The sequence below is a fragment of the Gymnodraco acuticeps genome, unplaced genomic scaffold (assembly GCF_902827175.1).
Source record: "Gymnodraco acuticeps unplaced genomic scaffold, fGymAcu1.1, whole genome shotgun sequence".
NCBI lineage: Eukaryota > Metazoa > Chordata > Actinopteri > Perciformes > Bathydraconidae > Gymnodraco > Gymnodraco acuticeps.
Genome location: NW_022991213.1, coordinates 416,478 through 430,782, shown reverse-complemented (window position 1 = coordinate 430,782; position 14,305 = coordinate 416,478). Strand labels below are relative to the sequence as shown.

General features: G+C 44.8%; 1 protein-coding gene across 6 annotated transcripts in view; it reads right to left on the bottom strand.

The window, feature by feature from the left end:
- kiaa1549la (KIAA1549-like a) overlaps positions 1-14,305 on the bottom strand; it is a 161,656-nt gene that overhangs the window by 86,456 nt on the left and 60,895 nt on the right. For all 6 annotated transcript variants that reach the window (XM_034238661.1, XM_034238662.1, XM_034238664.1 and 3 more), the window contains exons 3-5: positions 9,627-10,454; positions 8,979-9,094; positions 3,761-3,983 (exon numbers count right to left, since the gene is read on the bottom strand). In XM_034238661.1, the coding sequence (XP_034094552.1) occupies positions 3,761-3,983; positions 8,979-9,094; positions 9,627-10,454 (1,167 nt within the window). The remainder of the gene's footprint in view (positions 1-3,760; positions 3,984-8,978; positions 9,095-9,626; positions 10,455-14,305) is intronic.

Genomic DNA, 14,305 nt, shown 5'->3' with positions numbered 1-14,305 from the left:
CATTTTTGCTGGATACTGTTATGTAAACATTGGTCTATCTTAACTTATTCCACGGTGGCCGACAGCGGCAAACGCACTACAATGGCCCAAAACTCAAAACATCCATCCATCCATCCATCTTCTCCCGCTTATCCGTGGTCGGGTCGCGGAGGTAGCAGTTCCAGCAGAGAGCCCCAAAACGTTCCTTTCCCTGGCCACATCAACCAGCTCTAACTGGGGGATCCCAAGGCGCTCCCAGGCCAGCGAAGAGATATAATCCCTCCACCTGGTCCTAGGTCTACCCCTCGGTCTCCTCCAAGCTGGACGTGCCTGGAATACCTCCCTAGGGAGGCGCCCAGGTGGCATCCTTACTAGGTGCCAAAACCACCTCAACTGGCTCCTTTCGACGCAAAGGAGGAGTGGTTCAACTCCCTCCCGGATGACTGAACTTCTCACCTTATCCCTCAGCCACCCTGCGGAGTAAACCCATCTCGCTTGTATCAGCGATCTCGTTCTTTCGGTCATGACCCTTCCTTCAACTCGATTTTGACAGGATAACAACTGGTGACTTCTAGAATTGTGTGAGTAACATTCTGTTTTTAGACTTCTCTGTTTCAGTGTGTGTACTCTGTATAAATACACCACCCCGGTCTGCCACTCCTTCGGTACTGTTTCCGACTTCCACGCAACGTTGATGAGACGTGTCATCCATGACAGTTCCTCAACACCCAGAGCCTTCAGCATTTCTGGGCGTACTCCAGCTATGCCTCTACCATAGAGAGCGGAGTTGTCGGGTTCAGGAGTTCCTCAAAATGTTCCTTCCAACGCCCTATCAGTTGAGGTCAACAGCGTCCCATCCTTACGGCCCGTCCACACAGCGGCGTGCGTTGTCACTTGCCAGCAGGCATGTCTGAAGCTAGACCAACAACCAATCACCTGAATCTCCTGCCCCGGACACACAAGCAGCGGTTTGATTGGCTAGAGCTTGTACTGGCATATGATTCGATTGGCTGACGCTTCTGTCGAAGCTTCAAAAGTTGAACATTGCTCAACTTTTGCAGCGAGCACCGCGAGAACAGCTACGCTTTGCTCCCACAATGCAGTTCGGCGATGCGTGACGTCACCCCATTCAAAGTGAATGGGCAGAAGCGTTGAAGCTTCAACGCATGCCGCTGTGTGGACAGGCTGTTACTGTACACAGCTTAGATGGTTCTCTGCTTCCCCCTCCTGAGGTGTCGGACAGTTTTCCAGAATAACTTTGGTGCCGCCCGAAAGTCCTTTTCCATGGCTTCTCCGAACTTCTCCTACACCCGCTGCTTTGCCTCGGCCAAGGCCGAGGCTGCTGCCCTTCGGGCCTGTCGGTACCTTGCAACTGCCTCGGGAGTCCCCTGGGATAACATATCCCTGAAGGCCTCCTTCTTCACTCGGACAGCTTCCCTGTCCACCAGGAGGTTCGAGGGTTACCGCCCCTTGAGGCACCTAAGACCTTGAGACCACAGCTCCTCGCCACGGCTTCGGCAATAGAGGCTTTGAACACCGCCCACTCTGGTTCAATGTCCCCAGCCTCCACAGGGATGCCCGAAAACTTATGAGCATCTGTATGTTCGAACATGGTGTTTGTTATGGCCAATCCATGACTAGCACAGAAGTCCAGTAACAAACCACCACTCCGGTTCAGATCAGGGGGGCCGTTCCCCCCAATCACGCCACTCCAAGTGTCTCCATCATTCATTTCATTTCATTTAAAACCTTTATTTAGACGGATAAATCCCATTGAGATCATTGATCTCTTTTTCAAGGGAGACCTGCTCAAGTAGTTCCACATGAAACATAAATAGAACAACAAAAGGACATCATACAGCATCATTTACAAAATTATCCACATAAACAGGTACCTATAGCTTCCGATTGAGTAGCATCCAACCGAGCTTTAAAAACATTTAGTGGCACCAGATTGTTCAGTTTCCATTTAATTTGCAGACTATTCCAAGACAGAGGAGCTGCACATCTAAAAGCTGTCTTCCCTAAGACAGTCCTAGCAGTTGGCACATTTAATAAAACCACAGCATTCGATCTCAGGCAGTAGCCACTTACAATTTTCCGTGAGATCAGGGAGCAGATATAAGATGGAAGTTTCCCTAACATGGCTTTGTATATAAAAATGTACCAGTGATTGAGCCTCCATCATTGCCCATATGTGCGTTGAAGTCTCCCAGCAAGACTAAGGAGTCCCCTTCAGGAGCCCCATACAGGATTCTTTCCAGGGTCTCCAAGGAGGCCGAATACTCTGAACTGCTGTTTGGTGCGTAAGCACACACATCAGTCAGAGTTACCCCCCCCCATAACCTGCAGGGATAGGGAGGCGACCCTCTCGTCCACTGGGGTAAACTCCAACAAAGAGGCACCCAACCGGGAGCTTGTGAGTATCCCCACACCCGCCCGGTGCCTCACACCTTGGGCAACTCCGGAGAAGAATAGAGTCCAACCCCTATCCAGAAGTAAGGTTCCAGAGCCCACGCTGTGCGTAGAGGTGAGCCCAACCAGATCCAACTGGTAACGCTCCACCTCCCGCACAAGCTCCGGCTCCTTCCCCCCCAGAGAGGTGACGTTCCACATCCCCAAAGCCAGCTTCTGTCGCCCGGGTCTGGTCCGTCGAGACCTTCTGCTTTCACTGCCACCCTTCTGGCAACGCACCCGACCCCATCGCTGTTTCCCATAGGTGGTGGGCCCGTGGGACGGAGAAGCGGAGGTGTTGCCCACGTTGCCTTTTCGGGCTGTGCCTGGCCGGGCTCCGTGGCAAGCCCGGCTACCAGACGCTCGCTGACGTGTCCTCCTTCTGGGCCTGGCTCCAGAAGGCGACCCCGGGCTTCCTCCGGGCCAGGTATCCTCACTTTGTGTGTTGTCTTTCCCCTTGCCTGAGATCGATTTGCCATGGGAGACCCTACCAGGAACACAAGATTCCAGACAACACAGCCCCCAGGTTCATCAGGGCACACAAACCTCTCCACCACGGTAAGGTGCTGGTTCTTCAGAGAGGAAACAATTATGCAAATATAAAAACTCAAATGTGCCAAGACACATTCAAATGAAGAAACATTTCACCAACTTGAACGTCAACGTCAAAACGCTGCAAACACAACATGCTGCAAGAAGCACAAAACACAACATAAACTGGGACACTGAAAAGTGACGCACACAGCTGGGACCGGAGCACTTGTTGACGTTCAGGGATTATAAAGTATGCCAATTGTCACTGTCAATGGAAGAGTTGGTCTGTTTTATAATTTTATAATGCATATATATAATTAGAAATGTCTTGTCAGTATATTTGAAATGACTACGTTAGCTAGCTAGCTTACAGCTGAGCTGCAATAATATCAGAAGTAATCTTGTGATCACATTGTTAAAATAAGCCAATAAAATTTACATTTTCGGTAAATTTCCACTGAAAGTGTCAATTGGCCAACTTTATTATCATTAATCGTCAACAAGCGCTCCGGTCCCAGCTATGCGCATCACTTTTTAGTGTCCACAGCTCAGTTCGTGCTTATTTAATTAGTTTTTTAATTAGTTTTCGTTTATGCAGTGCTTTCAGTTAATGCTGCGGATGTTTGTCAAGCTGGTGTAGATGTTTTCCATTTGCATGTTTTTGCACATTTGTATTTTTATATTTGCATAGTTTTATTAAACTGCAGTGTGTTCCCCCTGATATTAGTGTTTTGGATCATTTTGGCACGTTTGCACCAGACGGCCACTGTACATTATAATCAGGGTTCATCACCTGTTTTCAGCTGCAGGTGGATGCTCGGAGCAGGCATCCAGGTTGCCACAGGAACCAGAACGGCCTTAACCAATGGGGTGTGCTGCCTGATGTCCGACAGCAGCTTGTCGAAACCGTAGATGTGCAGCGCCTCCACCACCAGGGAGGATATGTAGACGGTTTTGCCACTGGTCACGTGGTAACCTAACGTCACGTTGTGGGGGCTGCAGTCGTCGTGTTCCACCTGTGAAAGAGAGAAGGTCATATTCAAGTCTTTTTTTTGCTTCCCTATCACCTGTTATTTCAAAAGAGGCTGTTTACAAAAGAGGCTGTTTACATGTATCCTAAAGACACAGTGTTTGTCTAGAGGATTTGTGTTCTTATATTTCAAAGCACATACACTACAAAACGGTATCAGAGAAGAAATCAGATCCAGGTATAACAGGTGTATCTTTTCAAATACATGCTGCACTAGCTATGTGTTTAGAATACACATGCATCATACTGAGGAAATGTATAATCCCTGTTTGTTTTTTAAATTAAATGCAAATATGTCTCCAGGGTATATTTTAGCTCCAGCCTGCACAGTGATAAATCTGGCCAACTGTGTCCTGGAAAAACCCAGAGACAACAATCGGTGGTGAGTCAAGGCTCGTATTTCTGGAGCCAAACACCGCCCACCTTCCTCTACCCTCCACCTGTATCCTCTCTGGGCAGCAGGGGCTGTTGTTACTATGGCTCTTTCCTCAGGCTCCTTTCCTTCTCCTCTCTTTTCCTTTACACTCTCCTTACCTACCGTCTCTCCCTTCTTTCCTCCTTCCTATCTCCTCTCCTACACTTTCTTCTCCTCTCTTCTCATCCTGTCCTCCCTCCTATGCTTTCCTCCTTCCTATCCTTTCCTCCTCTCTTCTCCCCCACTCTTCTCTGCTTTCTTCTACTCCCTTCCTCCCGTATTCTTTCCTCTAACACCCTTCCATCACCTATCTTTGCCTCACCTCTCCCCAGGCTTATCTTTTTTTAGTAAAGACTCATCCCTGTGTTTATTATTCTCTTCCCTAACAATTATAACTCATCCTACAGGTATGTAGCATCCATAACTGGTTGATAAACTGCCAATAGATGTCAGCATATAATTATATATGTTTTGGTTAATTCAAACACATTTGAAATAAATCCTCTAAGGGACTTGTACATGATTGTAATATGTGCTAAAACTATAATAAGCCTGTATGAATATTTTTAAATTAATACATGCTTTACTTCAGTTCTTACTTTCTGTATATTTACAATAGTTTATAAAAAGTAAAAATAGTTATATTATTTGCCCCTTTGGTACATCTTATTTCCTCTTATTGTGTTCTGTTTAAACCGTTGCCTTTTAACCAAGTCTGTCAACGTTAATGTGTTAACTCTCTTGTCGATTGAATCTGGAAACCTGGAAATATATTTAGTATAAATAAATATATATTATAAATATATAACCTTAAAAATAAATCAACGCAAATTATTTACATTACCATGTTGGACACAAAGGAAAGTCATTTTGATATTTTGACAAACCATGCACCAGTTTCTTGAAGTTGCACAGTGTGAGATATTGGACCGAGTCACCACTGTGGGAACAGATAGTGCTCAGAGTATGATAGCAGCAGAGATAATATAGTATGTCCTGTGTAGCGCACATTACACAGAGGGTGATCACAGCGACTTTGTTGATGCTTTTGCTAAGTGTCTGAAAATTGTTGGACTTCCTGCAAGTAATTCAGAAATCATGGTATAAGAAAGAAAACCCTCAGATTTATCTTACCAGTTTGTCAAGCATTTATTTATTACAACACCTAACATGTATTTGTTTTATACCCCAAACACAAGTACAGTATATACTGGTATTTAAAATGATGATTAATCACAGATTATTATTATGATTAGGGCAATTACGTTTTTCAATAGACAGCACTACTTATCAAACAAGGCAACCAATTGTTCAGTTGTGCGACACATTAAATACAGCTGCATGCTAAAAGACACGCTGTCTGAAAGTTTCTCTGTCTGCTGAAGACAAAAGTAGCCCATAACCAATTCCTCAAAACACTACCTACTTCCTAAAGCTCTGGACAGTCAGTTTTATAACTATCTGTTGTCACTGCTGTCTATCAATAGACTGATCCAGATTGTAAAATAATAGTCTACATTATCTAAAGGAGAGGATGAGAACTGTGTGTGTGTGTGTGTGTGTGTGTGTGTGTGTGTGTGTGTGTGTGTGTGTGTGTGTGTGTGTGTGTGTGTGTGTGTGTGTGTGTGTGTGTGTGTGTGTGTGTGTGTGTGTGTGTGTGTGTGTGTGTGTGTGTGTGTGTGTGTGTGTGTGTGTGTGTGTGTGTGTGTGTGTGCGTGCGTGCGTGCGTGAGTGCGTGCGTGCGTGCGTGCGTGCGTGCGTGTGTGTGTGTGGCAGGGGAGTAGATGAAAGTGGACTGGTGCTTAGAGACACTGAGTCACTCCCGGTGCAGGCTCACAAACAACTGGATAAAAATAGCAGGAGCAAGCATAGGAAGACAGACAGACAGCGGGATGAAGAGAGACAGGTGGGCAGACAGGGAGGCGGGCAGGCTCAACAGGAAGACTGACGAACAGGAGAGACAGACAGGTTGGCAGGGAATCAATCGGATTAAACCAAGGGAGCTCACTGAGAGGGGAGATCATGGAGGAGGGGAGCAATAGGAAGAATGTAAATATTGAGGAAGAGCGCGAAAGAGAGAGATCATTGGAGATGAGAGAGAAGATTCGCCGTCCTGTTATCTGCGGGTCAAATTTGACCAGTTTCTATATATTTTTACGTCATCAACCACAGGTTAAAGGAGCCCTATTCTTCTTATTTTCAGGTTCATATTTATGTTGTGTGTCTCTACTGTGACATGTCTCCATGCTTTAATGTAATCTCTTAGTTTTTCTCATACTGCCTGTGCTGCAGCACCTCTTTTCACCCTCTGTCTGAAACAATATCAACTTTATTTATATAGCACCTTTCATGCAAGATGCAGCCCAAACTGCTTTACAGATACAAAATAAAGATGGACGAACATCATTAAAAACAAACAGAAAAGTGTTATATCACAGAACAATAAAACAATAGAACATGAATAGTGATACAACAAAAATTACCCCAAATTAAAAATATATGTCTTCAATGTACTTTTAAAAACTCCAATGGAGTTTGCTGTTCTAAGATCCAGATTTCTTGTGTCATACTTTCGGTACTCCTAAAAGAAATGCATTGGAGGATGTGAGTGTCCTTAATACTAGGTTCTTTGCAAGAAAAATGTAAGATCATTTCCTCTGATTTGAACTAAAGTTAAAATAATACATTGTTTTGCCTTTTTTTACCAACAAAATAAGGTTTGATTTGGCTTTTAATGGAGGTCTATTGACCATTAATGCCAAAAACAAAAGCTTGTAGTAATGATTGAGAATGAAGTTGAAAAATAATGTAATAGAGGTTGGATAATCAAAAGGAAAACATCCTGCAACGGAATATAAACATTACTCAACTGCAGTGCTCTGATGCAGGAAGAAAGGGAAAGAATAATTTATTCTGGATTTATTTTCCATTATCGTGTTTGTGTAATAACCTCTCTAAGTAAACACCACCTGACTATTCAACAGGTTATTTCTATTCAGACTCCAACTCTGCATTAGTCACCTCTTATTTCTCCTCTAGCACCATTCAGATAAGTCGTTGTGTGGAGAATGAGCAAGAAAATGATGAATACTATAGAGTATTGTGAAGGGCACGCTGAACAATAGGATATCTACACACATGCAGCCAAATGTTATTTAAAGTGGACCTATCATGCTATATTTGAATAATATATTGTAGGGCCATACCTATATAAAACATGTCTGTGAAGTTTTTATTTCAAAATACCAAACAGATGATGCATTTTAGCCATGCCTCATTTTGCTCTATTTGCTGTATTCCAGCCCTGTTTTTGCAAGGGCTGATTCTGTGGCAAATGAGCTGCAGCTGACCACGCCCCCCTGCAAAGGAGGGGGGCGAGGCACGAGTGTCATGTTACCATGCTGTTGCCATGCCACGGCAACCTCTCATTCCCCTGATAGGCGGAGCGTTACCGCCCACTATTTCGGGCTGACGTTGGGTCGGATGGAATCTGTATCCGCTCGTTGTAGCCCCATTTTTAAAAGATTTGGGTATGGAGGGATGTATTTTCTGACACTTGGTGAGTTCCCTGGAACACCGGGGACACATATTCATGTATAAAAGACTTACAAAAGTGCATTTTGCATGATAGGTCCACTTTAAAGATTAGATTTTCTTATTATCATCAGAAAGGAAAGCACTTTACTGAGTTTAGAGAAGCGGGTGGACCCCGGTGATCATTTAATTTACACCAAGAGCATAAAGACCTGTTGGAGTAGGAAGTGAGTGATCTTGATCAGTCAACTCTATACTTTCTATACACAAATAACTGCATGTAAGATGTGCTTAGTGGTCAAACACATTTTATCTCCCAACCTCGTCGAAAACTGCGGCTTTGTTAGCTTTAAATAGGTACATCTGTAGCTTCTGTTTCAAACCTGTAAGGGATGGTGCTTTTCTCCTACATTGTGTCTTTTCCACATTTACCTTTGCGAGAACAGGACACAAGGAAGTTGGACGTTAAAGCTATTTTTGTTAGGCCAAAATGTTGTACTTCAACTGTCAAGTCAGTCATGTGATGCCATTGGGCCCAAAAATATGTTTTCCCATTGACTTACATTGGGAAAGCCACGTCTGTAAATCATCTGACATTTTTTATTTAGGGAAACCAACTTCATAGATGGAACATTTGAATAGTCCTAATCTAAATCATAAGGGTCTAGAAATCGTGAAAATAGCTGAATTTTGAATTATGTAACCTCTTGAGCGAGTCAAGACCGGCCGTCACGGAGCAGATTGAAGGTGGGGCATAAGGAAAACGTGAGTGTGCATGCTTTATAGGCCCTGTGGATGCGGAGTATTGCAGGAAGATCTAGGGAAGATCCGGGCATTTTGGTCTCAGGCCAAGGAGTCAGGCCGTTTTGGCTTCATACTCCATTCAACGCAACAAAACTACTTGATAAGTTTAAGGCAACAAAAGTGCTGGGTTCGTCTTAGGAAGAGGCTGTGGATCTGGCTAAAAAAGACATTAGTTACATAAAAAAAACTGGTTTGTAGTTACTATATCTAAGCCTGTAAGACACTTACCTGGGCGTAGGCTGTGGAGTCATTCAGCGCTCTCTGCAGGGCGTGGCTCAGTCCTTTAGAGAGATTCTGTTTCAGGATCAGATCCAGGCGGTTCCTACGCAGCTCAATGGAGAGAACTGTGGAGGAAGAAATTACAAAAGAAATGTAAGCTTTATACGTGTTGATATTTTGCGTGTTCATATTCTGTGACAAATCTTACATCGACAATAGGGAATCAGGAGCTTGTCTGTTGGTTAAATGTTGCAATTTTGCATCTATTGCCAACCTTAGTGAAGTCGTTAGTACAGTAGTATCAACCCATCTCTCTGTGTAATAAAGTGAACAATCTCCAGCCTCATATTTATAGAAGTGTTTATGTCCGAGGAAGATCTGCCCCTTGCTTTGGTTTTAATGAATTTGCATGTAATTACATCTATATAATAGCTGCTTTGTGCCTTCGCTTCTGAAATCCCTGTATCATTGCTTTAAATAACATTTTCCATCAAAATTACACCAGCATGCCCTTACATACTGTAACGTTAAGAACATTGTAGGTAAAAACTACCTGCCCTAGCTTTAGATTTTAGGCATTCATCTAACAAATATTTAACTGATATTTATTGCCTCACAAGTCTAGTGTTCTACTTGCTGTTTATCATAGACACCTACCTGTTCTGACCCAGTATTTCTCCGTCACGTTGCATGGAAGTGGACTTTCTTCTGGACTGGTGCTGGACGGGGGTTCAGTGGTCGTGGTTGGAGGGGGTGTGGTCTCGATTGGGATGAACACAGTGGTGGTGGGAACCTCTGTGGTTGTGGTTGTAGTTGTAGTGGTAGTAGTAGACGTTGTAGTGGCGACAGTAGTAGTAGGTGCAGGAGTAGTGGTCGTGGTTGGAGGAGGGGTGTTGGTAGTAGTGGTGGTGGTGATAGTAGTTGGGGCGACCGTTGAAGTAGTAGTAGTGGTGGTGGGGGGGGCAGGTGTGGTTGTCGTGGTGGTTGTAGGCTCGGTTGTAGTCACTGTGGTGGGTTTGAGGCTTATGGTTTGCTGCGTGGTTGTAGTGGCGGTTGTATTTGGTGATTCTGTTGGTGCGCTCCCAGTGGTTGGCGCCATTGTCGTCATCACCTCAGCGGTGGTCACAGTAATAGTGGTCATTGAGGGCGTCGTCGTGGTTACTGTGGTCAGCTGGAGACTCTCGTTGGTCACAGTGTCCTGGCTGGTGGTTTCAGTCTGTGCCCTTGGTGTTTGTGCTGTGGTGGATGACGGTAGAGTTGAGGTGGTAGTTGTTGGTGGTAAAGATGTGGTTATGATGCTAGTTGATGTGGTCGTCAGCCGTGAGGTGTTTCGGGTGTGCGCCGGAGTGGTGGTGTTCCACTGGTGGGTGGAGAAGGGGCTGGTGATGTTGGAAGGAAGTGTGACGTCGTGGTCGCCCACTGTGGACAGCAGCGACTCAGGGACGGTGGGGAGATCCCAGGCTGGACGGCTGCTCACGGACTCCTCTGCAGGAAAGAGAATTTTCATTCATCAGAGAAAAGGTTCATTTTTTGTTCCCAAAAAAGGTCAGAAGTAAAACGCTAATGTTAGGGTTAGGTTTAGAATTTTTTTTTGTGATTTAGTCTCTTTTAGAGACTTGTTAGCAGCCCTTTTTATATGACAAATAGAAGCTTCAGCCATTCACGAGTGAGGTATTTACTGACGTATAGAATGACGCACTGCGTGCTAATAGAACCATCCTTCCAGTGGCGTTTTCTCCTGGAGGCCAAGGGAAGCCAGGCTTCCCCTGTTTTTTCTGATTGTAGTTATAATTTGAATAAATAAAAACACTCCGTTTAGTTTCGGAAATTCTTTGTTGTGTGTTGCTGCCGGCCCGTCTCTCCCCTGTTCTCATTGAATATTTTACAAAGAGTTAAACAGCGCCCCTCTAGATGTTATGGTGAAACAGTAGATTGCACTCTCTGTTGCGAGAGGAGGCCAGCCGAAATTGGCTTCCCTTTGTGTAAAAAATGGAGGGATTGACCAATCAGACAAGGCTCACGTGATGCCCCTGCCAACCTGTGATTAGTCAGGGCCATGCCAAGGGAAGCCAGAGGCGGCTGGCTTCCCTTGCCTCACAATCCAATCAAATCGCATCAATTTAGTGTTGCAGTGACGCATCCTAAAACCCGGAAGTAAGCTGCGCTCGGTTTCCCTCGACAAAAAAGCAATGGGATTTCTCCATAGGATTTTGGAAAATAGCTCGAAATAAGGTCAGTGGAAAACGAACCTGTTTGATAAATGCACGTTTTGTTCAGTTGGATAATATCCACATGTCTACCCTACTTTTATAATTTTCGAATCATAAATCTAATCGATAGAAGATAGATAGCGTCACTGCACCACTCTCACCGCCGTTAGAAAGTAGCAAGCAACTGAAGCAAGTGCAATTATGGAGGGTGGAGATTTTGAGTATTTAATAAAAAATAATTGTACTAAACTTCCGCTACAGCAGCAACAACAAATACATCTGATGACAGGCCAATGCCCAAACTGGAGCTGTGTACAGCGAGGAAAAAAGGAGCGAATCGGACGTAAAACGTTAAAGGTCTCCTGATTTAGTTTGTGAATGAATGCTTATTAGAGTTTCGGCTGGAGAGTGCGTGCGGACCTGTCAGTTAGATAACAGGCGTGTGTAAGTCCTGCATCTGTATGATACAAATGTGTGTAAAATGATACCGGGTGCTGTAATCACTCATCTGGTTACGTTATTATATTGACCACCACACCCCCAACCCAAAAGAACACCATGACGACCTCCTAACCTATCAGGCTCTCCTCTCCTCTTTCTCTGCTTCGATCTCTCAGGCAAAAAGCACTTTCTTTCAAGATAAGATCCAATCTTCCTATTCCAATCCCAAAAAAACTATTTTTCTTTTCTTCTCCACCCTCTTGGACCCCCCCAAAGCCCCTTCCCCCTCCTCCCTTCTGTCAAGAGACTTTGTTAACCACTTTGAAAAAAAGGTTGATGATATTCGCTCTTCTTTTTCTGACTCACCTTTACTCACCGCTGGGTCACCAGACCCTCCCTTCACCCACACACTAACCTCCTTCTCCCCTCTCTCTCCAAGTGAGGTTCTTACCCTCATTACCTCTGCCCGTCCTACCACCTGTCCTCTGGACCCTATCCCTTCAAACCTCCTTCAAACTATCGCTCCTGATATTCTACCGTTTCTCACCCATTTAATCAACACTTCTCTAACTTCTGGTCACTTTCCAAACAGTCTCAAGGAGGCAAGAGTAAACCCTCTCCTAAAGAAACCCACTCTCAACCCGTCTGATGTTATAAACTACAGGCCTGTCTCTCTCCTCCCGTTCCTGTCTAAAACACTTGAACGCGCTGTCTTTAAACAACTCTCCTGTTATCTCCATCAGAACAACCTTCTGGATCCGCACCAGTCTGGTTTCAAGGCAGGTCACTCCACAGAAACTGCTCTCATTGCTGTCACTGAGGAACTGCACATGGCTAAAGCAGCCTCCCTCTCCTCTGTCATCATCCTTTTGGACCTGTCTGCTGCATTCGACACGGTGAATCATCAGATCCTCCTTCGCACTCTCCAAGAACTTGGAGTTTCAGGCACGGCACTTTCCCTCCTCACCTCATACCTGAAAGACCGTACCTACAGGGTTACTTGGAGAGGGTCGGAGTCCGAACCTTGTCAATTAACTACAGGGGTCCCTCAGGGATCTGTTCTTGGTCCCCTCCTCTTCTCCTTGTACACACACTCGCTCGGATCAGTCATTAGCCCGCATGGTTTTTCATACCACTGCTACGCTGACGACACCCAATTAATTCTGTCCTTTCCCCGCTCAGAGACCCAGGTCGTCGCACGCATCTCTGCTTGTCTAGCTGACCTCTCTCAGTGGATGTGTGCTCACCACCTCAAGCTCAACCTTGACAAGACTGAACTGCTTTTCCTTCCGGGAAAAGATTGTCCCACTCTTGACCTAACAATCAACATCGGCACCTCTATTGTTTCCCCGACTCAGACTGCAAGGAATCTGGGTGTGATCCTAGATAACAAACTGTCCTTCACTGCAAACATCGCTGCTACAACCCGTTGCTGCAGATACACGCTTTACAACATCAGGAGGATACGTCCCCAGCTGACCCAGAAAGCGACGCAGGTTCTGGTCCAGACTCTTGTCATCTCACGCCTAGACTACTGCAACTCCCTCCTGGCTGGTCTACCTGCATGTGCCATCCGACCTCTGCAGCTCATCCAGAATGCAGCTGCTCCTCTGGTCTTCAACCTTCCAAAATGTTCCCACACCACACCGCTCCTCCGCTCGCTTCACTGGCTTCCACTAACTGCTAGAATCCACGTCAAGACACTGGTACTTGCGTACCATGCTGCGAATGGATCTGGCCGTTCCTACATCCAGGACATGGTTAAACCGTACAACCCAGCACGTGCACTCCGCTCTGCATCAGCCAAACAGCTCGCTGCACCTGCACTGCGAGGGGGACCCAAGTTCCCATCAGCAAAAACACGTGGGTTTGATATCCTGGCTCCGAAATGGTGGAATGAGCTCCCCATTGACATCAGGACAGCAGAAAGCTTACACACCTTCCGGCGCAGACTGAAAACTCATCTCTTTCGACTCCACTTCGAGCGATAGAACTATTAACAAAGTACTTATATACTAATAAAGGACTGGCTTATCTAAAGCCAGTTGACTAGCACTTGAAATGTTTTAGCTCTATGAAACCTGATGTACTTATATGATTCTGTTTTCTTCAAGTTTGTATTTTGTTGGTCGAACGCACTTATTGTAAGTCGTTTTGGATAAAAGAGTCAGCTAAATGCAATGTAATGTAATATCTTAGGCTTGTGTTAACCACAGACCTTATTTAAGGGATCTAACCAAAAAGGTGTTCGAAAACATTTTAATTTGAGATGAGTGAACCAGAAGTGGTAAAATGCTAACTAATTTCCAGGTTTAAGGACTCATTCCTGCACCACTCTATTGCTATCCAAATCCTTTAACTTAGATACAGTAACATAACTGAATCACAGTGTCATGATAGCGCTGGAGTCTAACAATGAAGACGGTATAATAGCAGTATTTTATATTTCCTGAATTTAACAAACTTCTTTACCCTTTTCCCATCCCTAACTGGCTTCATCTGTCGTCAATTATAATTAATAGGATAAAATGTGCAGCTGTTGTCCTTTTTATAGAAAACAGAAATCCAATTTTTATTAAGTAAACCATTTATTGTCAGGGGTTCTTTTATTCAATCCAAATCATCTATAATACAGTCAAATGTCGATAAGAGGTGTAAAGAAGGATGGGGAGAACAAGAGGGAAG